This window comes from Hemicordylus capensis, chromosome 5 (genome assembly GCF_027244095.1).
Source record: "Hemicordylus capensis ecotype Gifberg chromosome 5, rHemCap1.1.pri, whole genome shotgun sequence".
Lineage (NCBI taxonomy): Eukaryota > Metazoa > Chordata > Lepidosauria > Squamata > Cordylidae > Hemicordylus > Hemicordylus capensis.
The window spans coordinates 247,230,488-247,257,939 of record NC_069661.1 but is presented as its reverse complement, the minus strand read 5'-3'; the positions used below and the strand labels follow the sequence as shown (position 1 = coordinate 247,257,939).

At 46.5% G+C, this 27,452-nt stretch overlaps 1 protein-coding gene and 1 non-coding gene across 3 annotated transcripts; one reads left to right on the top strand and one right to left on the bottom strand.

The window, feature by feature from the left end:
* Positions 1-3,462: 3,462 nt before the first annotated feature.
* On the bottom strand, positions 3,463-27,136 carry LDHB (lactate dehydrogenase B). Of its 2 annotated transcripts, XM_053256558.1 has the most exons (9): positions 26,948-27,024; positions 21,544-21,719; positions 14,724-14,855; positions 12,588-12,705; positions 11,660-11,833; positions 10,775-10,948; positions 8,085-8,202; positions 5,925-6,048; positions 3,463-3,850 (listed from the first exon to the last, which is right to left on the bottom strand). In XM_053256558.1, the coding sequence occupies exons 2-9, from the start codon at positions 21,634-21,636 to the stop codon at positions 3,683-3,685; spliced, it is 1,101 nt and encodes a 366-aa protein (XP_053112533.1). In that variant the 5' UTR covers positions 21,637-21,719; positions 26,948-27,024; the 3' UTR covers positions 3,463-3,682. The 2 variants fall into 2 exon arrangements, with proteins under 2 accessions (XP_053112533.1, XP_053112534.1); XM_053256559.1 differs by lacking the exon at positions 21,544-21,719 and having other exon boundaries at positions 26,948-27,136.
* Positions 13,135-13,205, top strand: TRNAS-UGA (transfer RNA serine (anticodon UGA)). The gene has a single exon. It is a non-coding gene; the product is annotated as a tRNA-Ser (tRNA).
* Positions 27,137-27,452: the final 316 nt, after the last annotated feature.

Sequence of the window (27,452 nt, the reverse complement as noted above, 5' to 3'; positions counted from 1 at the left end):
GGGTAGAATTATCATGTATGCAGATAAGCAATAAGAACTACATTATCTTGGGAGCAACCTTTAGACTCCCTCACTTCCAGTTCAGTCAACATTACAGTCCTGTTTCTGGAAATAGAACAGAGATAAAACTGTGTTATTGGATGACTGTATATAGGCTCTTGACAAAATTCAGATCCTTGTCCAGTGTGATTTTATGTTCTCTCAACAACTGATTAGATATTTTGAAACTAGAGTCTCGTGTGATTGAATATAACTGACTGCAATTAATTATGGAATAGCTGTTTGAAAAATTAGAGGGAATCTTGACAGGTAGAATCAGCTAGTTATCTTCCTTGTGAGAAGCTCTATGAAAAAGACATCTATTCTTCCCAAATTTCAATTTTTAAAAACATCATCTCACCTTTGTTGGCTAATTACACAGGGGTTCTTAACCTTGAGTCTCCAGATATTGTTGGATTACAACTCCCACCAGCCACAATAGGCAAAGGCTTGAAAACACAAAACTGCAGAGGTCAATTTCTGTTGACTTCTGGATTCCAAAAAAATTAAAATAAAATAAAGTGCCAAGCTGGAAACAGTTAAATGATTTAATGTGGGCAGAAAATTACTCCAGGAAAAAGCTATTACAAGACAGAAGCCAACAAAATACATACTGGCTCCCCTAATCTTAACCACCTTGCTGGATCAAGGCAAGAGTTCATCTGGTCCAACATCCTGTTTCCTGCAATGGCTAATTGCATCTTGAGTTCTAGTATTATGGGAAAGGGAGGGAAAAGTCTCTCCATTCACTGTTTCTACAGTAGGGGTTCTTCAGCTTTTTGCACCTACAGACCCTCTAGATCCATAAGCATTGCCATGGACCTCCACCCCATTTATATATGTTCATAAGGCTCCAGTAGAAATTAGAGGGGAGAAAGTAAGTACTCATAGCTATTTTACCCCATGGGCTCCAGGTTGTAGAAACTCTGTCCTAACTATGCAGACACCTTTCAAAGTGGAGATTCTCTTATATTTAGCAAGAGGAAAGAAACTGGTGCAAGGAGCTCTTGGCTCTTAAGGAACAAGTTCATCCCCTTGAAGCCAAGGTGGCTAATCTGGAGAAGCTCAGAGTCAGAGAGGTAGGTGGAAGAGACCTTCAGGGATGTGACAGAGGCATCCCACCCCCAGACTAATGGATCCTCTGCTGCCATGGAGAATGAAGGTTTCAAGGATGGACATCATTCCAAGGAAGAGGGAAATGCTCCCTTAGAAGGGACCCCTTCCGTGGATGATGAGCCCATATCCTCCCACACAGAGGATACTCCTCTGAAGGGTGGGGACCTCCTAGCAGTGAGCTATATGATCGACATATAGAGAGATGGGTCTGTGACCTGCGTGTGGACTGCACAGTGACTTGCCTGTGTGGTGCAAAGGTTGCCGACGTCAGTGTCTAGATAGGCTGTCATGGTGCACATCGGCACCAACAATGTTGGGAAATGTAGTCAGGGAAGTCCTGGAAGCCAAATGTAGGCTGCTAGGTAGCATACTGAAGTGCAGGACCCCCGAGGTAGCACTCCACGTGCAAGGCCAGCGAGAGAGGCAGAGCTGAGGATGTGCTAGCTGGTCAGAGAGATCAAATGGCCATAAGAAAGATAGCACACACCAGGTAAGAAATTTGGCATATAGGTGCTTATAGGCCAATGCCAGAAGCCTCTGAGCCAAGACAGGCGAGCTAGAGTGCTTGGTTGCTAATGAAAACACATAGTGGGCATAACAGAATCATGGCGGAACAGTAGGACAGTTATTCCTGGATATAAACTCTACAGAAAAGATGGGGCGGCGGTGAATTGCGGGGTGGAGGATCACTGTTGTTAAAGAAGGGATCGAATCCAATACGCTAGAAAACACAGAAACACTGTGGGTGACAAGTAGCCAATGTAACTCCCATTCTGTAAGCCGCCCCAAGCAGCAGTGGGGGGAGGGGAAGGGGCAGGATAGAAATATTTTAATTAAATGAACCGCATCCTTACACTTGTACAACACATTTGTGCAAATGCTAGTCTGGATGTCAGCCAACATGGCTCAAATACTGAAATAAATTAAGCCCGCCTACCTTTCCCTTAGCATTTTAAGAAGCCCTGAATGTAATCCAGATGGTAGCTGGAGGATTCCTTCAATGGGGAAGAATATATACCCAAGTTTAGGGATGTTATGTTTAGTGTCAGTTTTAGCACACATCAGGAAACCATGCTGAGATCACAAGGCAGGCTTTATTTAGAGTTCAGTATCTTCAAGGTAAGGTATTTCGTCTTGTGAGCATTCGGTCATCAATTTAACTTAAGAGAACTCTCATGTTGGGAAGCTGAGGGGCTCAATAATCTGAAGAGATATTAATATTGAATCTTGATGTTAAGAAGTATTTACTTGAATAATTTATATGAAAAGTATTTAGGAGCCACTAAGTTTCTAAGATCTGGGTTGGCATTTACAATTTGAGTTTTCATGTATTCCTTTGGGGAATGCAATACAAGTGGATCACTGGAATCTAACTTGTTGACAGGAGACATTTTGTTCAACCTAATAGATTCCAGTGCTGGAAATATTACGCAGTGCACTGAATTTTTCAGTTTGAAATAGGGGTGTAATCATATTCACCTCCCAGTGTATTTGAAATCCATCAATGTGGTAGGACAATGCTTGTCTTCAGTCTTACATTAGCATTGGACTTGCCTGGCATTGGAAAATGGAAGCAATTCTTACAATTGAGTCATGGCAAGTCAAAACATTTAGATTGCCAAATGTAAGCTGACAGGTAAGATTCACTGAAGAAACATTCAAATAGACATTCCTAAAAGATATTTTTTAAAAGGAATCCCTTTTTGTAAAGTTAGCCTGAAGACAGATGTGCAGGTCAGATGTGAGCCTGCTATGGAAGCTCACTCATCAAACTTGCTGATTGGCTGGTCCTTGTGCCAATCATAAAGCAACTTCCCCCAGAGCATGGCTGTGCAGAGTGCTGACTGGCTGGCCCTTGTGTCAGTCACAGGAGGCAGTGTCCCGCCCCTCTCGGAACCAATTTCAAAGAGCAAAAAAGGTGGGGGGGAATAACACAGCAGCATGAACTATTAATCAGATAATCCTACCAAGTGCTTGGAAAAACAAAACCAATCCCATAACCCCAAATAAAGTCAATAGCCTGCCTGTTGCCCTATGCTTTGGTCAGCTTTCACTAGTTAGGTACATGTGTGGGTAGAGAAGGTGGAAAGAAGCAGAACTCACCTGCAGAAAATGCCCCCATCATGTACTCCTGTTTCTTGTGTTTGTCTGTCTTTAGTGTTAATATTTTGATTTTTTTAAAAACTGTAAAATAGGTATGTTTCAGTTCATAGACAATTGAAAGTTCAATTCCTACCCCCCTGCCCCAACACAGGTGGAGACATGCCATGATTTAAAAGGAGAAGGAAAGTCGACTCATCAGGCGAATGGAGCACACACAAAAGAGCTGGTTTATTTGTTCGAAAGGTCTGCATTGTTATACCAATCCCACCTTTTAGCCATGGTGGATGAAAGCTCGTACCGTTTCGGGATGACTACTGGAAGCTCAGCTACGGAGTTAGAACTAGAGAGAGGCTTGCACAGGAGTGCAGGATCGAGACTTGGATGCTGGTTGTCTGTCAGTGAGGAGAGAGAAACCTCCCTCTGCTCACAGGTCTTTGAGGTCCTTCTGGACATCCCACAAGGTGCTGGCACTCTTTTGGAGCTGAGCCACTTCGCTGTCCTTCAGCTTTTGGTTGATCACACTGGTCAAGCCGGCAGATCCCAGCACACACGGCAAGCTCAGGAACACTTCATTTTCAATGCCGTACATCCCCTGTAAGAAGCAGGAGGAGAAGTTGGAAGCTAGCAGCCCCGTCCAACAAAGCCAGCCAGGGTGCACACAACAGCTCAACAGAACTCTGCTCCCACTGCATATTCCACAATTCCTTCTTCTAGATAGGGGTTGACTTATGGATTACACATTACATATACAAGGGGATGTGGTGATGGCCACTAGCTTGGATGGCTTTAAAGGGGGCTTGGACAAATTCATGGAGGGCAGGTCTATCAATGGCTACTAGTCCGGTGGCTACAGGTCACCTCCATACCTCAGAGTTAAGATGCCTCAGAATACCAGTTGCAGGGGAGCAACAGCAAGAGAGAGGGCCTGCCCTCACCTCCTTGCCAGTGGGCTTCTCAGAGAGATTTGGTGGGCCACTGTGTGAAACAGGATGCTGGACTAGATAGGTCCTGGGCCTGATCCAGCAGGGCTGCTCTTATGTACACTTATGGATTTGAATAGGCAGCTGATGAAGGATCTTCCTCATTATTCCACGGTTGGCTACTGGAGAGTCTGCAGGTGGATTCCTGAGTCCTACTGCCTTCTAAAAGAGTCAGGAAGATAGGGCTTCCCTGACCAACCAGCTGAAGAATGGTAGCTGATCGGCAGACTCTCACCAAAATGCCAAGCGGGCAAGTTCTTCTTGTACTCCTACTGTGAGCCACCTAATGGCGCAGCACGGAAATGACTTGACCAGCAAGCCAGAGGTTGCTGGTTTGGATCCCCACTAGTATGTTTCCCAGACTATGGGAAGCACCTATATTGGGCAGCAGCGATATAGGAAGATGCTGAAAGGCATCATCTCATCCTGCGCGGGAGATGGCAATGGTCAACCCCTCCTGTATTCTACCAAAGACAGCCACAGGGCTCTGTGGGAGCCGGTAGTCGACACTGACTTGACGGCACACTTTACTCCTACTGTAATTAACGAGGCAATTTTACTTGTATTAATTTCAATGAGAGTACTCCATGCTAATTTTCTGTTGGTCAGGTTAAGGGGAGGGATACCCTGAGCTTCAGCACATAGCCAGCCAATCAGGAGCACAGGAAGAGGGTCTCCATCCCACTCACCCCGCCCCCGCAGCTGAAGATGCATCAGCTTCAAGTCAGCAATCCTCAGATGGCGACCTTCAGAAAGCCTTTTCCTGATGACCAGGGGAAGGGGAGGCAGGGAGGTACCGTGCCGCCCCAAATGCTTACTAAAAATGCGTGCTGGCGGAGGGAAAGCGGCGGGAGGGGTAAGTACACCCCCCCACCCTTAAAGGAACAGCCACCACCCCCGGCATCGAACCACCGAACCGCCTCATGTCTGGACTGGTCCGGAGGCCTTTAGAGTGGCCTCCGGACCGGTCCGTGCGTATCACTACTCGTGGGAGCCCTTCCAGTACCTGCTGCCGAGAACTCTTGCGCTGGCACGAACACCCTTGTGCAGCAAGGCACGCATCCTGTGCTGCACCTTCTGCTGGGACACCTCTTTCCTCTAGCCACTTACATTGCATTTTATGCACCAGCACCAAAGCGCAACTTCAGGATTTTGCAGAGTGACGTGGTTTTCTCGCACGAGTGCAACTTTGTTTTCTGAGCAAGCACAGTGTTAGTCTGCATGTTGGCCAGCAATGTTAAATAACGTTGGTTAATGTAAGAGCAATAACTGCCTGTCTTATTAACTTGTTAAGTTGCTTTTGGGAACTGATTTAGCTGGAAAAGCAACATTTTTTTTAATTGAACACTCCCCACCCCCCCACCCCCACACACTCAGTTGGCCTTTATACAAATGTTAGCAAAACACCCATCTTTAGGAAAGCAGGGGAAGCGGTGGTAGTGGGGATGGGTGTCTGTCAGTGTTCCCTGTAACAGGGATCCCCAGATGTTAACTATAAGTCCCATCATCCTCAGCTGGCAATGGCCTTTAGCTGGGGATTATGGGAGTTGTAGTCAACAACATCCAGGAATCCCTTTAAACATGTATATATTGTCCATATAATAATTTAGGTTACCTTCACCAAAGATTTGTGCTGTATATTTGGGTACAAGATGTACACATATACAGTCAACGAACAATCCTTACCTTCACCATGGTGGATACTGGATGAATTCGGCAAAGGTTTTTCAATATGGTCTCCAGCAGATCAGCCACACTTAAGCCAATGGCCCAGTTGGTATAGCCTTTTAGCTTGATCACCTCGTAGGCACTGTCAAGACATTACAAAGAGTCTCCTTAGGTTCCTATTATTTTAGTGCTGTGTTGGCTTGTATCGATGTTTTATAGTAGATCCTTTCTAAGGCTTTCAAATTACTTGATGCACAATTGGGAGGGGCGCTATCCCCTCTGCAACTGACTGTGACTCCCAAAACTATGTCCCTGAAGGCTGCATGATGCCCAGGGACATATTTTTCAGAGTCTCCATCAATTACAGAAGGGGATATGGATGAAAATTGCCACTCTTCAGCAGAGATAGAGCTTTCTACATTTCACACACACACCCCGTGAGAGAGCACACGCAAGAGGTACAGTAGATCTACTTATAGTAAATCTTTATGCAAAGTTCAAAAGTGTGCACAACAGAAGCATTCATGGGCAATAACATTCTCTTCCTAGTTTTGCTATACTCATTCATCTCCCACCGGCAATGGGAGATAAATCTGTGGTCCTTAAAAGGGCTACACTCCTGGCAAGAATAGGTTTGGAGGATCCAAAGGGATGCTTTCTTCATCTCAGACTTCATAGCCACCCCAAAAAGGCTAACACTCTCAACATGCAAAGCCAAGCCTCATGGGTATTAAACAGGCAATTGCAGTAAGAACACCAGCTTAAAAACAAGCAGAACCCACACAAATGGCACACACACACAAAATATCCTCCTGCTTGACACAGTGTGAAACTTCCAAACAGGAGGTTGTGTTTTCTTAATTGGGTTATGTAATCAACCCTTGCTTGCCAGAGGACATTTGTCCTTGAAAGGTCCATTCAGTGTGGAAAAAAAGGAAGCAAGAGCCCAGCCATCTTTAATCAGAGTTCTAAACAGAATGATTTAATCCTATTCTGTGCAACACATCAGCCCTATTCACAGATTATGTTCAACACTCAGAACAGCAATTTTTATCCTTCTCCCCTTCCCCCTGAAATTTAAATAGACTCCTAAATATGTCCCTGAGCATCACACAGTCTTTGGAGACATAGTTTTTGGAGTCACAGTCAGCTACAGAGGGAAGGGAAGGGGGGGGATGACCACTGGTCCCCCAACAAAGCATTATTTTTTATTATTAAAAATATTTATACCCTGCCCCTTCAATGAACTACTGCTCGAGGCGGCTTACAAGAATAAAACAAACAGATACAATATAGAATAAAACAGATACAATATAGAATAAAAAATTATTAAGGTTAAAAAAGTTAAAAGACCAGGCTAAAACTACAATTAAAATAAGAAGTTTTAAAACTGAAATCAAAAGTTGTCAATGAAAAGAAACCTACCAGATAAAAGCATGCATGGACGATGCTCTGCAAGACACAGGAGGTTTTTTATTATCTCCCCTTCCCTCTGTGGATGACAGAGACTCCCAGAAATATGTCCCTGAGTGTAGTGTCGCCCTCACGGGAGTCACACTCAACTACAGAGGGAAGGGCAGACTTACCAAAACCACAGCAACCCCAATGTGTGTGCAGCACATTGGCAGCGCACACACTTTGTTAATCTGGATGTCAGCCATTATGTTCAACACATGTACAATAGGGCACTTCCTATCTGTACTTTGTATATCACAGTTTTAAAACGAACACATGAGCAGTCATCTACACAAAAACATGCATTTGTACACAGGCACCTGTGTGAATGTACAAGGTAACATCTGAACAGGACTAACGGCTGTCCCAAGATCAAATCTGTGAACAGCCTAGAGCCATCTGGGTGAGGTGGTATAAAAATCCAATAAATAAATAATAATAAATCAAATAAGAGAGTTTTAGCAGAATTCCCGAGACCAGGGGGCTGCCCAACTTTGGCCCTTCCGTGGTTGTTAGACTGCAACCTCCATCATATGCAGTCATGGTGGCCAATAGCAAAGGATTATGGGAGTCTTGGTCCAGCAACTGGAGGGCAAAAGCCACGTAGCCCTACCCTAGATGATCCTTTGTTGGGAGGCATGTCCACGTTCCAGGAAGAAAGTTGCATGAAAAGACTTCTGTCTGTCGCCCTGGTTATCGCCACAAATGTCATTTTGACCGTACCTGTCAACCACTTGCTTGTGGACCTGTTTCCAGCCCTCAGGATCTTGGTCAGTCCCCATTTGAGGGTTGATCTCCTGGAGGGCAACTCCCGCCACATTCACACCACTCCAAACCGCCACTGAAAGAGAGTTCAAAGGGAGTCAAGACTGTTATTTATGGATCTGTGTTTATTATCAGCCTCTAATATTACTCTATAAAGTATGTATGTATGTATGTATTTGAGACATTTAATATACCGCCCACTCTGAAGACTCCGGGCAGTGCACAACAAGATGGAAACAGGCAACATTAAAAATTACATTCTAAATTAAAAACTAAAATAAGTACCAAAGAACAGAAAAATAAACTACAGGGCAAAAGCCTGGTGAAAAAGAAAAGTCTTCAATAGCGATTTGAAGATCGGTAAGGAAGGGGCTAGCCGGATCTGTAGGGGCAGAGAGTTCCAAAGGAGCGGGGCAGTAACCGAAAAGGCCCTTTCACGGGTCCTAGAGCCCTGAACATCTCGGCAATCAGGGACTGACAGAAGGGCCATCTGAGATGATCTAACTGGATGGGATGTAACTGGTTGACTTGTTGCCAACGTGATCTTCGCTCACCATAACCCATGACTTACTTTATGTCGGACAAAACCAGCTACCCAATATTAACTTGGGAATTCTGAATCCAAAAGCAGTTGGGAGTCACCGTATCGGCACAAATGACTGCAAGGTTGCCTCAGGGAAACAGATGTTGTTACACATTTTATGACCATCAGGCAAACTGCTGTGTAAAATGTATTTAACTATCTAGAACATTTTTATACCATCAAAAACCTGTGTCTCTGGGCGGTTTAGAAAAATTATAATTCCAAACACAAAAATTAAAACAAGCAACAAGCTAAATAGTTAAAAATAATACAAACATTTTAAAATAAATGGGCCTGGCCTCACCTTTTTTAACTTAAAAAGCTGAAACGGTGATTTGTAATGAGGTGGGATTTTTATACATGTCTTCTAATTTCCTAGAGAAGAGCCAAATTACATTTAAGTAGCACCTTTGGAGTTTTTTCCACTTTGGCTCAAGGGCTTAATTTGAGCCAAAGGTGACCAGAGTTTGCCATGGGACAGAAACCCTCTGCTATTGCTTTGGTGCACATCTCCCTGGAAAGAACTTGTGTCTGAGGGCCAAAGTAGCTATGATTGGAGCAATCAGGGTGGTTTATTCACAGATTATTTTCAAAGAAAGTTGTCCCAACGGGGATCATTCTGGAGTTTGTGGGAGGAGCTAAGCACACATGTATGCATAACAGCGGTAGCTCAGTGGTAGAGCATCAACTTTGCACACAGAAGGTTCTCCAGGTAAGGCTGGGAAAGACTCTGGCCTGAAACCTTGGTGAACAGTTGCCAGTCAGCATAGACAAAACTGAGCTAGATGGACCAGTGGTCTTGACTCAGTAGAAGGCAGCTTCCTAGGTTTCTGTGCTCCACATACACTGGTGTAATTTAAAGGTAAAGGTAAAGTTGTGCCGCCAAATCGGTGTCGACTCCTGGCGCCCACAGAGCCCTGTGGTTTTCTTTAGTAGAATACAGGAGGGGTTGACCACTGCCTACTCCCTCGCAGTATGAGATGATGTCTTTCAGCATCTTCCTATATTGGTGCTGCCTGATATAGGTGTTTCCCATAGTCTGAGAACCATACCAGCGGGCATTCGAACTGGCAACCTCTCTGGCTTGCTAATCGAGTCATTTCCCCGCTGCGCCATTAGGTCCTTATCATAAATAGAGAGCCAGTGTGGTGTAGTGGTTAGAGTGCTGCACAAGAGACCCGAGTTCAAATCTCCATTCAGCCGTACTTGCTGGGTGACTCTGGGCCAGTCGCTTCTCTCTCAGCTTAACCTACTTCACAGGGTTGTTGTGAGGAGAAACGCAAGTATGTAGTACACTGCTCTGGGCTCCTTGGAGGAAGAGCGGGATATAAAATGTTTTTTTAAAAATCCATTTCAAATAATTTATTCTGACTCCAGACTTCTGAACATGTGTAAGCATGCACAGAAGTCTAAAACTCTTAGTTAGTGACCAACATGTACAATGAATGAAGTTGTGTGTGGCTGTGCTACATCACAGGGAGTTTAGGAACTGTGCCCTTGCTCAAATGTTCCCGGCAGAACATAGGAGGGCTTAAAAAAAGACCTCTGTTTTAGACTTTGGAGTGTCACTGCTAGTTGCCAGAGACAGCACTGGGCTAGGGAGACCACTGGGCTAAATCCGTATAAGGCAACGTCAAAATTTATTTCTTTAATTAATATTTATATACTGCCCTTCATCCTAAGACCCCAGGGCAGTTAACGGCAAGATAACAACAATTCAATAAAAACATAAAACACAGAACAAATGCAGCTAAAAGTTTAAAAAGAGAGAGAAAAGGAGAGCTCATTGGCCAAAGCCTGGATAAAAAGGGTAGTCTTCACTTTCCTTCTAAAGGCTGGGAGAGAGGCAGCCATGCGGATATCAACCGAGGGCGGGTTCCACAGCCTGGGGGCAAAAACTGGGAAGGCCCTGTCCTGCGTGCTCGAACAACAGGCCTCAGCCGCTGTCAGCATGTGAAACAGAGCCCTCCCAGCTGACCTAGTCTGGTGAGTAGATTTAGCGGGGAGCAGACGGCCCCCAAGGTACCCGGGGCAAGTAATGGTTGCGTGAAATAACACTCCTCACCGCTGGAATCTCCATGTTCTCCTAAGATCCACCCATGACAGCTGCTGGGATGGACGCCCAGCCTTTCCGCCATCAGGAAGCGAAACCGAGCCGAATCCAGGTTGCAGCCACTGCCGATGACGCGATGTTTAGGCAAGCCACTCAGTTTCCACGTAACGTAGGTCAGGATATCCACTGAGGGGCAGAAGAGAGACAGGCTGAGGGGCTGGTTCAACTTTTAAGAGGAAAGGCACATATAGTCATTCACACAAAAACGTGCCCATGTGTACAGACACATGTAGGCATATGACATCATGTCCAAATAGGGTTTATTTTCTTTTACACTGGGTTGTTAAACTGTGTGCCCCCAATCACAATCTGCTGTTGGCCACACTGCAGGTTGCTCAGAACCCTTTGTTTGCGCTGAGAGAAGCATCTTTTGTCCACAGATGCATGCAGCTCTGGTTAGCACCAGAAGATGACTTTCATGCCATGCTGGCAGGAAGGAGGAGAGCTGGTCTTGTGGTAGCAAGCATGCATTGTCCCCTTTGCTAAGCAGGACCAGCCCTGGTTTGCATTTGAATGGGAGACTCCATGTGTGAGCACTGTAAGATATTCCCCTTAGGGGATGGGGCTGCTCTGGGAAGAGCACCTCTATGCTTGCATGCAGAAGGTTCCAAGTTCCCTCCCTGGCCTCTCCAAGATAGGGCTGAGAGAGAATCCTGACTGCAACCTTTGAGAGGCTGCTGCCAGTCTATGTAGATAATACTGAGTTAGACGGACCAAAGGTCTGACTCGGTATATGGCAGCTTCCTTTGTTCCTATGAATCAAAATGGGGGCAAACGCAGACGAAGGCCTAGCTCTGGAGGAAAAGTGAATACCAATTAACTGAAAGCCCAGCGTACCTGGGTTCGAAACCACCAGGATGATGCAGTCTGGACTATGCTTCACCACCTGTGGGATGATAAACTTGAAGACATTCACATTCCTCTGGACCAGGTCCAGGCGGCTCTCTCCTTCCTGCTGGCGCACTCCGGCCGTTACCACGACAATCTTTGAACCAGCAGTGACAGAGTAATCTGCAGGCAAAAGGAAGAATATCGTCAGATCTCAGATCCTTCCTGTACATGCACTCTGCTCGTAAAGTCTAACAGCCAGGTTGGGCAAGACCCAGTTCACAAAATCCCTGAGGGCAAGGCGAGGATTAGGTTTTAATGGCCAGGAAGCGGATTCATGATAGGGAGCCAGTGTGCTGTAGTGGTTAAACTGCTGGAGCCCAGAGTTCAAATCCTCACTCAGCCATGAAACTCACTGGGCCAGTTGCTCTCTCAGCCTAACCAACTTTACAGGGTTGTTGTGAGGGTTAAAAAAAACACCCACATACTCTGCTCTGGGCTCCTTGGAGAAAGAGTGGGATATATGTGTAAAAATAAATAAATACAAGGAAGACTTTCTGAAGTGTAAGAGCTGTTTGACAGTGGAACTGCCTCACACAGTGGTGGACTCTCCTTCACTGGACGTCTTCAAACAGAGGCTGGGCAGACATCTGCAGCTGCTTCCAGTACTGTCCAGAGCGCTGGATGAGAAGACCTCTGAGGTTCCCTCCACTTCTATCCTTCTATAAACCTACCCCGTTCTTTGAAAGTGGTTTTATCAAGATGTACACCTCTCCATCATAAAGGACTGCATGAAAGAAATACTCACCTTCTGCCCAGCAATTGACCATCTAAATCAATGTAAACTTGTGTCAAAACACTATTCAGATGAATGAGGCACGCATGTGGACGTTGGTATTTGGGAGGAGCTGGGAGGGAGGAATAACCCAAATCGTACCCTTGTCTGCTACAATCTTATGGACGTTAAGGAAAATGCTTCCATGCTGCAGGTCCATCATTTCGCCTTTCAGTTTATCTTCTACAACATCAACCAGAGCAAGTTCATCACAGAGACCCTAGTATTTGGGGTGGGGTGGGGGGAGAAAAACACCATAGAAAATTAAATAATGGGGTCCCCGTCCCAGAGCATGGTCTAAGGCAGGGCTGGTCAACTTCAGACCTCCAGCTGTTTTTGGACTACAATTCCCATAATCCCCAGCTACAATGGCCAATAGCCAGGGATCATGGGAGTTGTAGGCCAACATCTGCCAGAGGTCTGAAGTTGAGTAGGCCTGGTCTAAGGCATGGGTAGGCAACCTTGGTTCTCTAGTGATTGTTGAACTACAGCTCCCATCAATAAATTGTGACTGAGGATGATGTAGTTCAACAACAGCTAGAGAGCCAAGGCTGCCTACTTCTGGTGTAATGGCACACAATACAAGCACTTTGCTGAAGCTAAGCAGGTCTTGGTGTGGTCAGTGCCTGGATGAGAGACCCATGTATGGGGCCATTAGCTCAGCGGTAGAGCATCTGCTTTGAATGCAGAAGGTCCCAGGTTCAATCCCTGGCAGCATCTCCAGGCAGGGCTGAGAAGGACTTCTGCTTGAAAGGCTGCTGCCAATCAGTGTAGACAATCCTCAGCAAGATGGACCCAATAGTCTATGGGATTCAACCCAGGACTTCTGCATGCAAAGCAGATGCTCCACCTCTGAGCTCAAGCTGCATCCCCACTGCAAACCGCCCAAAGACATAGGTCTGGGGTGGTATATAAATATGTTACTTTAATAAAATCCCCTCTAACTTCATATTTTAGAAAATGATTGATTATATGCTCCATAAGAGAAGGGATTCAATTGTCCCTTAAGTCAGGAGTCCCCAGACTTGGGTTTGCAGATGTTGCTGGAATAAAACTCCCATCATCTCTAAGCACAACGGCCTGGACAAGCATCTGCAGATGATTATTTATTACCTACGTTTTTATACTGCCTTTCTGCCTTGACAAAGGCACCCAAAGCAGTTTACAATATTAAAAGGAGCAAATTACAGAAGATTAATAAAACGTCTCAGTCTGTTGGTGAGAGTTTTGCCCAACACCTGTGGAATCGAGATCAAGAACATTTTCCTTAAGGGAGGGACAGCACCAGAATGATCTGCAGAATCTTGGGCCCTGGATACCTGAAGGACCACCTGCTTCCAAGGGTTTCTGCCTGCCAACAAGGGGGCCTTTGCTCCGTGTACAGACGCTGAGAGAGACTAAATTGTCATGCACACGGGACAGGGCCTTCTCTGTTGTTGCTCCCAGGCTCTGGAATGCTCTCCCAGTAAACATTCGCTCTGAGACAACTGTGGTTCCTTTAAAAAAGCAACTAAAGACGTTTTTATTTACTCAGGTGTTTACCTCCTAGAGGCTCCAGGTTTCTCAGCTTTCTTGCATTTGTTTCTTTTTAACTGTTTCTTGGAGTTTTATGGTTTTAATGGTTGATTAATTTTAAAGGTTTTAAATCCAACGTTCACAGAATTTTATTGTATTTTGACTTCTGTAAACCGCCTTGAGATGCATTATGGTAGGCGGTATAAAAATAGAATAAATAATAAATAAATATATCTTCTGGTCCCTGTAGCTGATGATGTGGACACAGTCTGGGCTTCTCCATTCAGAGGCAGAAGGGGCTGCAGATGGACCCAAGGGCCAGCTGGTGGTAAAAATGCCAGCCCAAAGAAACAGCTCTGTCGATCTGCAGAGCCTTCTGGTCCCGAGCAGTTGACAACGGAATCCAGGTTCAGGGAGAGATTGAAGCTCAGGGGCAGGGCACCTCTTTTGCATGCAAAAGGTCCCAGATTCAATTCCTGGCATCTCCAGTATTGTGGACAATACCGAGCTAGATGGACAAAGAGTCTGACTCGGGAGAAGGTAGCTTCATACATTCAAGGTGCCATGGGACTTTTCAATTATTATTTTTGTTTTTGCTGTAACATAGTTACACAACTATCCCCCTGGAATTTGCCTCTGGATCACTTTAACTTTTACGATTCTGTTAACCAAACCACACACTCACACACGAGACAGACACTTTCTCCCGGTTCTGTACTGTACCTTTTCCAGGATGCTGATTGCAGCGGCCATCCCAACTTGACCGACCCCAACCACGGTGACCTTGTTGTTCGGCTTGGTCGATGGTGGTGCGACTGATGTGATTAGTTTGTCCTTGAGTGTCGCCATATTGTACTGTAGAATAAAGTGAGAAAAGAAAGTGAGAAAACTCGGATGAAACCAGTGCAGTTTTCACATTCTTCCAAAGAAAAGCCATCTTCTCCAACATTCCAAATTAAAACCCCACTGCCTAATAATAAGCAATACACAAATGGAAATAATGAACTTCACAGAACAGCCGCCACTTGGGCTTGGCCCACATCCATCTGAATAATTCATTGTTCTACTCACTTGCGTTTGCCCTTCATTTGAAATATTCTTTGTCCCTTAACAAGCCGTTGCACAATGCTACAAAACCAGTGGATCAGCGGTTTGTCCGTTCCAGTGGCGGTTCCATAACAAAAGAGCTAAGGAATTGCCATTGGTTAGCACTATTTATGAAAGTGATAACATCATGGCAAATGTTGTTATATAATGAATCCGTTCAGCATTGCAACACCATATCTTAAGGAGGACACTGGAGAAGGTGCAACAGTGCACAACCAAGATGATCAGGGGCCTGGAGCACCTTCCTTATGAGGCAAGCCTACAGTATTGGAGGCTTTATAGTTTGGAAAAGAGGCAACTGCAGGGGGACATGATAGTAGTGTATAAAATTATGCATGGTAGTAGAGAGTGGACAGAGATAAATTTTTCTCCCTCTCTCACACTAGAACCATGGGTCATTCCATGAAAATGAAGGTCGGGAATTTTAGGACCAACTAAAGGAAGTACTTTTTCATACCGCACACAATTAATCTATGGAATTCTTTGCCACAGGATGTGGTGATGGTCACTAGCTTGGCTGGCTTTAAAAGGGGCTTAGACAAATTCAAAGAGGACTGGTCTATCAATGGCTACTAGTCTGGTGACTATAGGCTACCTCCAGCCTCAGAGGCAAGTTGCCTCTAAATACCAGTTGCAGGGGAGCAACTGCAGGAGAGAGGGCATGCACATACCTCTTGCCTGTGGGCTCCCCAGAAGTACCTGGTGGGCCACTGTGCGAAACAGAATGCTGGACTAGACAGGACTTGGGCCTGATCCAGCAGAGCTGTTCTTATGTTCTGATGCTGAGATATTGTTCTCCTAACCAGACTGTTTTGATTAGATTGGGGATCTGTTGGCAAGATTCTCCTACCCTCTCCTTACTCATAACATAAGGCAGGGCTTCCTAAATCTCAGGTTCTAGGGAGCCATGGCACATAGAAATTTAATCGTGGCATGAAGGCTAGAATATTCAGAGGCATCTGAATATTCTAGCCTACATCGTTACTTGCCCAAAGCATCCTGTTTCTGTTCCAAGTTCTGTATGTTACTTGTGAAAGGGATAAAGAGAAACTCATTTACCCTTCCCTTCCACAATGTTGGTCACAAAATTCAGTAAGTTTGTAACGTGTCCACTGTCTAGCCCCTAAAGATTTGGGCTGGCTCCTAGATCCAAAGAAAATGTGTCAAGGCCTGCCCTGAGAGCCCTGCTAGATCAGATCAAACCTCTATCTAGTAGAGATGAGCCCGAAGCGTTTCAGCGCCTCTTTGGAGAGGCGCCGAAACATTTTGGCAATAAAATTCCCTGGCATCCCTCGTGCGGCATCGGCACGTAAATGGCATCAGCGGTGGGTGGCGGGGGTCTGGAGGATGGGAGGTAGGACCTGCCCGCCTCCTCTTAAGGGAACCCCTCACCGCCTTTGGGATGGCACTGAAGCAATTCGGTGCACACTTCCCTACTATCTAGCCCTTGCTTCTATTAGTGGCCAGCCAGATGCTGTGCAGAAGAGCCCCTTGAGCCCCTCCTGCTATAGTTCAGTAGCAGAACATCTGCTTAAAACATGGTACGTGACAGAAAATGTTCTGTACATGCAATGGGGGAGAGACATTTTGGGCCAATCTCCATTTTCCTCAGGAGTCCATTGTGTCTCCCCAAAATATGAACCTGAAGGTTGAGAGCCCCTCAGGGACATATTTTCTGGAGGCACAGAGGGCTGTAGAAAGAAGGGGGGAATAGGCAAAAATAGCTGCTCCCCCATTGATCATGTGCAACATTTTCAGCACATGCAAAATAAATCCGGATGTCAGCCAATAATAATGCCACTCAATTAATAATGCCATCTGCAATTCAGACGGACCTTTGTTATGAAGAAATAAGTAGATTTAATTCTTCCTTATAAATTATTTGGGGCAGGGCATTCTTTTGTATGTTAACTCCAAAGCACTCTGTCCCCCGATGTCACAGTTATGAGCCCCATTGCCTATTGAGATCATCTGGGGAGGTCCGTCTGCAGTTGCCAGGGATGGGCCTTCTCTGTTGCTGCCCTGGGGCTTTGGAATGTGCTCCCTGTTGAAATAAGAGCTTCCCCATCCCTGATAACCTTTAAAAAGACAGTTAAGACACTTTTGTTCAGCCAGGCTTTTAATTAGACTCTTAGAATTCAAGATTATTTTAAAGTTTAAATTGTTTTAATGTTTTAACTTTGTTTTAAATAGTGTTGTTTTATTGTAAACCACCCAGAGACAAGAGTTTTCGGTGGTATTGTAACCACCCAGAGACATGAGTTTTGGGTGGGACTTCTTGCCAGGCAACAGGGCACTGCTTTGCTAAATGGAAGCTCCTTGGGGATGGGAAAGAAATCAATCAAATAAGCCTGCCACCGAAATCTCACTCTTAAGAAGTCCTCGCTGTGTTTCTCAAAGACCACCAGGGTTTCAGAGCGAGTTCGCATCTGCAACAGCATCAAGCAACAATCTGCACACCTAAAACACTGCAGATGGAGCTCGGGTTATTGTCTCAAAACGTAACCCTTTTCAGTGGGTGCTATTCACACATTCAGCCATGAATCTTCAAATGGCGACACACTGAATGAGGAGATATGAGGCTCCTTTAGCTGCTGTTCCCCGCCCCGCCCCACCCAGGATTCTACCCAGAGACAGACCAAGAGCAGGTTCCAAGCGCACATGCTTCCTCAAACTCTCCTTCCGAGACCACACTTTGCTCACTGCAGAAAAATACAAACCAACCAACCATGGAACTTTCAACGTGGGGTGTTCCTGATCCTGCACAATAAGGAACCAACACACTAAGAGACTGCCTTTGCCCAAGTCTTTAAGATCAACTCACGAAGACGCTCTTAAAATATGCCATCTATGCAGCAAGTCACGACTGCAGAGACTTCATCTCTGTGTTGACTCTCAACTCTGCAATTCTCTTTCCCTGGAGACTCACCAAAGCCTGAGCCTGTGCATGTTCCAGTGCAAGACATGTTCATTCACAATGACCTTTGGTGATCAAGGATAGGTCTGCATAATTTGAATGCTGTTACCGATCTCAAGCTCATAAGATGGGGCCAAGTCTACAGATTGTATTAAAGACATTTCAATGTTCATTCCATTCATTTTCGAGACACAGGCAGAAGGACTTCTCTGGGTCATTCTTGTTTCTCCTCATAGTGAAAAAAGGGGGCGGCAGAGGGAATGCATAAGTTTGTGGCCAACTTGAGGCTCCCCAGCTACCGCTGGACTACAACTCCCATCATCACTAGTCACAATTTATTTATCAAAACCCCTGGTGCACGGTGTCTGTTACTGCAGGGGACCACAGGGGTCCTCTCAAAATAGAAGCCCTCAGTAATGAAAGGCATTTTGCAGTTCTAGAAAAGGCTTATTTAGGATCCGACAGAAAAGATCCCAAAAGGCCCATGTTACACCTGTGATTGAAGAGCATATCTGGCCTTTTGCCTGTGTTCAGATGCAATCTTTAAAAAGGACTGGTGCTCAGTGGCAGTACGGGTGCACTGCATTCAGAAAAGGTGTGCAGAGAGGGGTTTGCTTGCAGAGGCTCCACCACAACTGTGGAACTCTCTTTCCTTGGAAGACACTGAAGTCCGGTTCACAGATTTCGCAAGACGAGATCATCAGTACTGCCATGGACCACAACTGCCTTCCCACAACTGTCTACCTGTTTCCATGGCTCAGGATGATATGGACAATCCACACAGAGCCTGATGATACCATCGGTATGCCAGTGACAACCCCATCGGTCTATGTTTTATAATTCCTTGAAAGAATCACAGAATGGGGAGGGACCTCAGAGGTCTTCTACACCAACCCACTGCTCAGCACAGGAAACTACTACAGCATCCCTGACAGAGGGCTGCTGAATCGCTGTTTGGAAACCTCCAACAAAAGGGAGCCTAGCACGGCATGAGGCAGACTGTTCCACTGTCAAGAAGCTCTTGCTGGTTAGTTCTTCCTAGTGTCTCTAGCCTGAATCTACTTCCTTGTAATTTTGACCTATTAGTTCTCGTCTGGACCTCTGGAGCAACATGGAACAAGTCTGTTCCTTCCATGTGACAGCCCTTTTAGATATTTGAAGACGGACACCCTATCACCCCTTAATCTCCTGTAGGCTAAACACACCCAGCTCCAACCAAGATTGCATCCTCAACTCTGGAAGCATATTATCAGTGGAACTGAGCAAAGAGGTGGCCCTCTTTCATAAATGATAGACCGTTTATTTTTAGCAGGGGGAGAGCAACTGTCCCAGGATAGCATCTCCCCAATGGCCGTTGCTGGCGCCTCCTTTGTGTTTCTATGTGCCACTCGAGGACAGGAAATCATTCTCTCATACTTTTTGCTATGCAAATAGCTTGGAGAACGTTTTGGGGTTGGAAAGCTGCATACGAATTCTCCCCCCCCCCCAATAATAATAACAATCAGTTAAAAGGGTGGTTTCCTTTTAAGGGGTTGATTTCTACTAGATGCTTATGATGCTTGCTTGAAGACCCTCATCCTCTGCAAAAGCTCAGCTACTTTCAAGGTACGGATGGGATCTATTTGAAAACCACATTTATATACCTCCCTGCTCTTCCAGGCCACCTTCCTTAGTTTTCAGGAAACATTTCAGTGGTACGTATGCTGGTAATCTCCAGGCTTGACTACTGCAATGAGCTTTACGTAGGGCTGCCTTTTGTAGTCCGGAAACTACAACTGGTACAGAATACGGCAGTCACATTGTCTCTGGGACAACACGAAAGGACCATAACATCGGTTTTGAAAGAACTGCACTGGCTGCCGATGTGTTTCTGGGTGAAATACAAAGTGCTGGTTATTACCTATAAAGCCCTTAATGGTCCAAAATATTTAAGAGAGCGCCTCCTTTGTCATAAACCCTGCTGCTTGTTACGCTTGTTACGATCTTCTGGAGAGGTCCAGTGACGGATGCCACCAGCTCGTTTGGTGGCGACTCAGGACTGGGCTTTCTCTGTGGCTGCCCCACAGCTTTGGAATGTGCTCCCTAGTGGAAAAAGAGCATCTCCTTCTTTGTTTGTTTTCAGGGAGACCCTCAAGACTCTCCTGTTTTCGCAGGCTTTTAATCAGAATTAATTTTAAAAATTTATTGTAATATCTATTTTATTCTATTTTTATTGTCTTTTAATCAGGAACTTTTAAATATTTTAAATTTTGGACACCGCCTAGAGGTGTACACATCAGGCGGTATAGAAATATGATTGATAAATAAATAAATAAATAAATAACATGCTTCGTTTTCCCTAAAAGCCACCAGCTTCGGGGTGGCAGGGAACATGTTTTGCATGCATAACATCCCAAGATTCAACTCCGGGTATCTCTAGTCAAAGGATCAGCTAGCAGGACGTGGGAAAGACCACTACCTGGCCTGACCCAGTATCATGTAGCTTCTGAGGATGCATCTTAGCTCAGTGGTTCTATTTTGCAATCAGACAGACTGAGGTTAAATATCTAGTTCTTAAGTGCTGCGGCAATGACATCCTCATGAGACCCAACAGAGATGCAGCCAGTCAGAGTAGACACAGTAGTGTCCCCTCTAAGGCGTGCGCATGTGCGCGCGCTCACATGTATTTTGATGTCCGCTCAGTGAATTTGAGACCCCGCTTAGGTTTAAATCAGGAAGGCCCCACTCTGAGTGCATGTGCACACTCAGTGCTTTGAGACTGCCACCCAGAACAAAATTCATTCTGCACACAGATGAAAAAAATTAAGAAAGAACACTGGTAGACAGTACTCATCTAGATGGATTAGAGGGCAGACTCATAAGGCAACCACACATTTATTTATTTTTACACCTCTAAACCCCTTTTTCTCCGAGGAGCAGTGTGCATGGTTATTTTTACCCTCACAACAACCCTGTGAGATAGATAGCACTATGCATACTACCCACCACATCTTCTCAACACATATGAAGCTGCCTTCTACTGAATCAGACCATCGAGTTAGGTACTGCCTACCCCAGAGGTTCCCAAATTTGGGTACCTAGGTGCTGTTGGACTACAACTCCCATCACTCCCTGTCGCAACGGCTGAAGACTGGGGGCGATTGGACTTGTCGCCCCATCACCCCAAGGTTGCGAACCCGTGGTCTACACTGACTGGAAACAGCTCTCTGTGGTCTCATCCATCCGTCTTTCCCGTCCCCTAATAGGAGATGCTGAGGATCGAACTTGTGACCTTCTGCATGCAGAGCAGGGGGCTCTTCCATGGAGCGACGGCTTCTCCCCAGCAGGAATGATCGCTGTCGCTCCAGCCTGATCTTAGTTTTTTACCATCACTACTTTTATTGGCTTCACGGGGTTTGCTTGAGTTTGTTTTTATAAGACTGCTTATGTTGAGCAAATATTTATTTATTTATTTATTTATTTAAAAGCGCCATACCCCCTGGTGGTCTTTTCTCCCTGCTGCTATGCTCTACTGCTTACCTCGTCCTCGTCGCTTTCGTCCGTAGAAGAAGAAGAAGACCATCTGTTACTTTTGTTGTACGTGATAAGCAGAAAGCACCTGGGACCATTCATAGTGAGCTCCTACTGCTTTCCAGCCCCAGTGGCAAGCTGGCAACACAGAACTGACATGGCCCCTGCCCAGAAGGGCTTACAGTCTACAGTAACAGACAAAACAGGAACGGGGAAGGGGGGAGAGGTCAAAGCCACATTGCTGCCAAACGCCTGCTCTGCAGCCATGTTCAGACACAGGTGGCAGCAGCAGCCATGGATGAATACTAATTATCTGATCTCTACTTAAGGTCCCGTGGAGTTGCACTTTGGTAACCGACATTTCGGAACCCCTGATGTTGCTGGACTACAACTTCCATCATTCATAACCCTGCGGACGATGGTGGCTGCAGTCCAGCAACATCTAGGAACCTACATTTGAGAACAATTAGAGAAAGAATGAGAGCTGGGAGGTATCATTAGTTACATCTCTATCCCACCCTTTCTCCAAGGAGCTCACAGACCGTATTTCCTCTAACTGTATCCTCACAACAACCCTGTGAGGTCTCCGTGCTCCCAGTCCAATGCTATGGCCAGTGGTTGAGTGGCCAAAGAATTCGACATTCATGAGAATGAAGGAGGAATACTAAGGCCTGATCCACACACATGCATGTCAATAATCTCTTCCCCCATTACCCCAAGATGCAAAGCTGAATGTGTGATCACCTAGAAAGCATGACACCCCCACGAAACGCAAGGCAACTCCATCCATGGTGATTGGCTAGAAAGTTACCAATTCACACATGCAGATTACCATGCTGAGGCTACAGCCACACACTGAAGCAAGTGCCTGTATGAACTCACTTTTAAATACACTTCGAAACCATTTCCACATTAACATGCAGATATCTCCTTAATTTCTAAATAATTCTTGTTATGTTCATGGTTGGCCCGTACTATTTTGCAGCCCCTCGGAGGATGCACATCAGAACTCTTTGCAATATCAACGTCCAGACTGCCAAAGCATTTGCACAACAAAGTTGTGCTTGTGCAAGAAAATCATGTTGCTGTGCAAAATCCCAGGGATTTCTGGAACTGCACTCTTGCCCAAAAGTTCCCTGCAAAGCATGAGGCGTGCCACAGATTTTGCACACTGGCACTGTGCTAGTGCAAGAATGTTTGCACTAGTGCAACACCACTCGGGAATGCAAGCCCCAGACCAGTGCAATTGCCAGCACACCAGCCTTGAGCTGGTGCAACACATTTGCACAAGGGCTTTGTAGATCTGGATATGAGCCAGTGTCACCAGGGATCCTGGGATATGTCCTCAGTTCACACAAAATGCCACACCAGCTATTTCGGAAGCAGTTCAAGAGCTCAGACATGCACACCTCTGCCAACATGGTGAGCAAACCTTAGACTGTGGTCCTAGAAGGATGCCCACTTTGTCTGTACAACCAAGCCAGCTCATATTTGCTGTAATTGCTGGTGAAGGCAGAAAGCCCTCTGCATTCCCACAATGACTGGCTGTAGCCTTCTGGCTGCTCCTCTTGGATTCAGCCTACTGCATGCTTCAGAATGAGGCAGGGCTGGGGTTTTTAAACTGGGGTCCCCCAATACTGGAGTGCAATTCCCATCATGGCCTTTGGCCACTGCCGCTGGGAATGAGAGCTGGTCTCGTGGCAGCAAGCATGAATTGTCCCCTTTGCTAAGCAAGGTCCGCGCAGATTTGCATTTGAATGGGAGACTACATGTGAGCACTGTAAGATATTCCCCTTCCGGGCCCGCTTGCTTCTGCTTGCACACAGAATGCTCCAAGATCCCTCCCTGGCAGCATCTCCAAGATAGGGCGGAGAGAGACTCCTGCCTGCAGCCCTGGAGGAGCCACTGCCAGTTTGTGTAGTAGACAATACAGAGCTAGATAGACCAAGGGTCTGACTCCGTATATGGCAGCTAGCTTCCTATGTTCCTAATGACGGGAGCTGCAGCCTATCAACTTCTGGGGATCCAAGTTTGAGATCTGATACACACATGCTTGTATATTCTGTATATACTGTATAGTGGAAACTGCTTATAAGGTGACCCATTTGTGAATTTGTAGTGTTTCTGTCTAGTATGCTGATTCTTAATTTTAAAAATAATAATATTTGTCCACATTTGAGAACCCTTGAGGCAGGGATAAAGTGGCAGAATGTTGAAGTGGCAGCATGGACTGTACCACTTCAGACTGCAGGTGTGGGATGCCACTTCTGAATGTTCTCCACCTAAAATTTCCATATTATATATATAATGCATATATTTATATAGCAACATGGTTGGTATATGGAATAATCAGTAAAATTCTAGGTTGTACCACGTATGGGAGCCACCTAATGGCACAGCAGGGAAATGACTTGATTATCAAGCCAGAGGTTGTCGGTTTGAATCCCCGCTGGTATGTTTCCCAGACTATGGGGAACACCTATATCCGGCAGCAGTGATATAGGAAGGTGCTGAAAGGCATCATCTCATACTGTGCGGGAGGAGGCAATGGTAAACCGCTCCTGTATTCTACCAAAGAAAAGCACAGGGCTCTGTGGTTGCCAGGAGTCAACACCGACTTGACGGCACACTTTACCTTTACCACATATGGGTAGGAACAGTCACACTTTTGAACTCTCCCATGTAAAAGGCTCCTTGTATGCAGTAAAGAAGCACCAGGGATAGGTTAACCTCTGTTAACCTTTTCTCCCTCTTTTGCTAGCTTACTACAGACAGGGTGTGTGTTACATGGGCAGTATTCACACACTCACCATTCCACAAGAAATGGTGCAATCCAGATTTTTACTATTACTTTCTACATAATTGCCCCCAGACTTTGGAATGCTTTTCCGGTGGGTATCCATTCCTCAGTCTCCATCACCGTTTTTAGAAAGCAAGAGCCAGTCTTGGCTCTTTTCCCATGTGAGTGTTGTTTTTGTTGCTGCTGCTCTGTATTTTATAGTCCTATTGTTTATGTTTTTAAATGAGATTTGTAGTTTTATATTCCAATTTAATATCTTTATTGTGTAACCGTCTTACAATCTTATATTGTTTTAAATGTTTTGTAAACCGCCTTGAGATTGTTTTAATAAAAGGTGGTATAAAAATTTAACGATAGCTAACTAACTAGATAAAATAATGGGAAGATCATACATGGAAGCAGCTGAATCAAACCATACCCAGGCCCACCTAGCTTAGGACTATCTGCTCTGACTGGCAGCAGCTCGACAGTTTCAGATTAGGGTCTTTCCTTGGTCCTTTGGCGTACACATCAGGTGCTTTATCATTGAATGCAGAACATAGGAAGCTCTCATGCTGAGCCAGTGCATTGGCCTGACCTTGCTATGAGCCTGCTAACTGGGCAAAGAGGCACCTTTCAAATGTGGCGATTCTCTGGATCTTAAGCAGGAGGAGAGCAAGTGGCCCGATTCATTCCGAAAACAGCATCCCTCCAAAGGCTGTTGCTGGTGTTTACCTTAAGTTGCTTTTAGGTCATTAGCACTTCCGGGAAAGGGAACCATCTTATTATTATTCCTTTTCATGTAAACCCCCACTTGGGGGTGGGTGGGTTGAAAAACAGTATATAAATACTTCTAGTAGCAGCAGCAGCAGCGTCAAGTCTGGCTGTCAGCAGCTCTTGCAGGTTTCAGATGAGGGTCTTCCTTGCCTATTTGGAGATGTTGCCAAGGGCAGAACCAGACCACAACCCTATTTATTTTTTAACTGAATGTTGTTTGCACTTAGAACTGACTGCGGCCAGATAAGTCCCCCTCCCTCCCCACCCACAAACAGACAGCTTAAGTGGTGCAGCAGGAAAATGCTTGACTAACAAGCAGAAGGTTGCCAGTTCGAATCCCCACTGGTACTATACCGGGCAGCAGCAATATAGGAAGATGCTGAAAGGCATCATCTCAGACTGTGCGGGAGGAGGCAATGGTCAACCACTCCTGGATTCTACCAAAGACAACCACAGGGCTCTGTGGGCACCAGGAGTCGAAATCGACTTGACGGCACACTTCACCTTACCGCCACACACTCGTCTTGTTTGGCAGCCTCCCCTAAACAGTCAGGCTGGTTCCAGGCCTGGATGGAACCTGGGTCCTGCTGCATCATGCCAAGCACACATCTGCCCATGAATCATAGGGGCGACTGTGTTCTGTAGTCGGGGTTGGGGGTGGGGTTCCATCCAACCCTGGAATGAGTAAAGCCGGGCAGGGTTTGGCTTGATCCGTGTGCTTAAACAGGAAAGAGGAAGCGCGGTCATTGCTGCGCTCACCCCATTCGGCTAAAAGTGCGTATTTTGCCAGCCACGAGACAGTTTTAGCACCTTATTTCCTCCGCAGCTTGCAAGATGGGTTGCGACCGTTCTTCGGTGGGGGCTCCTCATGTCCTGTTGCATCCCTCCTCCCCACACGGGCAAAACCACTCCAGTCATGAAAGGGGGAGTTGCAAGGAAACGTCACGCAGTGATCCCATTACTCTTCTTCTTTTTTTGCAAATCCATCCCCCCCCCCCGGCACAAAAAATCCCTCCTCCCTGTCCCGCCTTCCTGCAGAGCGAGCGGCTCCCTCCCCCCATCTCGCAGCTTCTCTCTCTCCCGGGGAAAAGCACGCGCTCAGTCAACAGGGCAGTAAGAGAAACAACAGGTCCCGGCCCCCCACGCCTCTGCCCATGATGGTTGGCTCTGCGGCGCGAGCCCACGCGACGGGAACCAATGCGGTGCAAAAGCTACCACCCTCCGATCGGGAGGAGGAATGGGAAAAATGCAGAAAGGCGAGCCTGGTCGGCAGCTCCAACCACTAGGCAACGCGCTCCTATCCGCAGGCCTGCGAAGCCGGGGGGGGAGGGGGGAGGGATCCCAGAGGCCAGGTGTTTTTTTTAAAATCACCCTTTCCAACGCAGCACCAATAAATAAAATAGAATGATAACCCTCCCCTCCCCACTTTTTCGCTTGCATCCATTTTTAAAGACTTTTGCAACAAGAATGCAGGTATTATTATTGGGGGGGGGGAGGCCCCCATGGCAGGATGTCTTGCTCTCCTCCTGATGACCTTTACAATACAGGGCACCACGACGCAAAGGCAAGAGGAGACCTGGAGTCGGAGGGAACGGGATGACCAGACGGCCTGGCTGCAGAGTCCACCGAGGACCACCTCTTTCCCCTGCCCTGAAGGAGGAGGGTGATGTGGGCGAAGCGAAGAGAGATCATGTCTCCCCGCACCCCCCCCCCCACTTCCCTTGAGGAATTCCCACACTCCATCTTGCACCGAGGCCCCAAAGGCTTGCGTAGGGGGGTGGGGGAGGTTTGCAAAAAAAAAAAAAAAAAACCCCAAAAAAGGCTCGGCGGCGCATCGCTTGGCATGGAGATACCCACCTCCGGAGCTGGCTGTCTGGGGTTGGCTTAGCAGAAGGAGCGCGAGTGAACCAGAGCGCGGCGGCGGCGGCGGCAACCTGGAAAACGGAATGGGGGGAGCACAGAAGACAATGTCAGCCCCGGCAGGGAAAGAGGCGGATCCGTAGCCGCTCCGGTTACACTTTTGTGATTGGCAACCCGAGCTCCGCCCGCCCCTTCGGCGCACGACGCAACCCCCTTCAAGGACACATTCATTCAGCCAAGGGTGAGCCTCCTCCTCCGGCGCTTCCTTCCTTCTCTCCAGGAAGCGTTTGCCGGGCTTCTTGCGAGCAGGAGAAGCAGGTGGCCGCGCCGCGCCTCCGGAGCAGCGCATCAGCACCCCAGACTGGACCACGCGGCTTTGTTCCCAGGGCCACCTTCTTGGCTGCTGTGGCCTCTTTTCCTGCTGCAGTCTGCAGCATCCATGGCGCAGTAGGTGGCCCCGTGGAAAAGTAAATGTACAGTTAACAAGGGCTCCCCCCCAAAT

Coding starts and splice junctions, on each gene's coding strand:
- LDHB (XM_053256558.1), bottom strand. CDS start 21,636: ATGAATGGTCCCAGGTGCTTTCTGCTTATCACGTACAACAAAAGTAAC. Junction 11,834..12,587: donor TAAGATTGTAGCAGACAAGG/GTACGATTTGGG, acceptor TTTTGCCTGCAG/ATTACTCTGTCACTGCTGGT. Junction 3,851..5,924: donor CAGTATCCACCATGGTGAAG/GTAAGGATTGTT, acceptor TGCTTCTTACAG/GGGATGTACGGCATTGAAAA.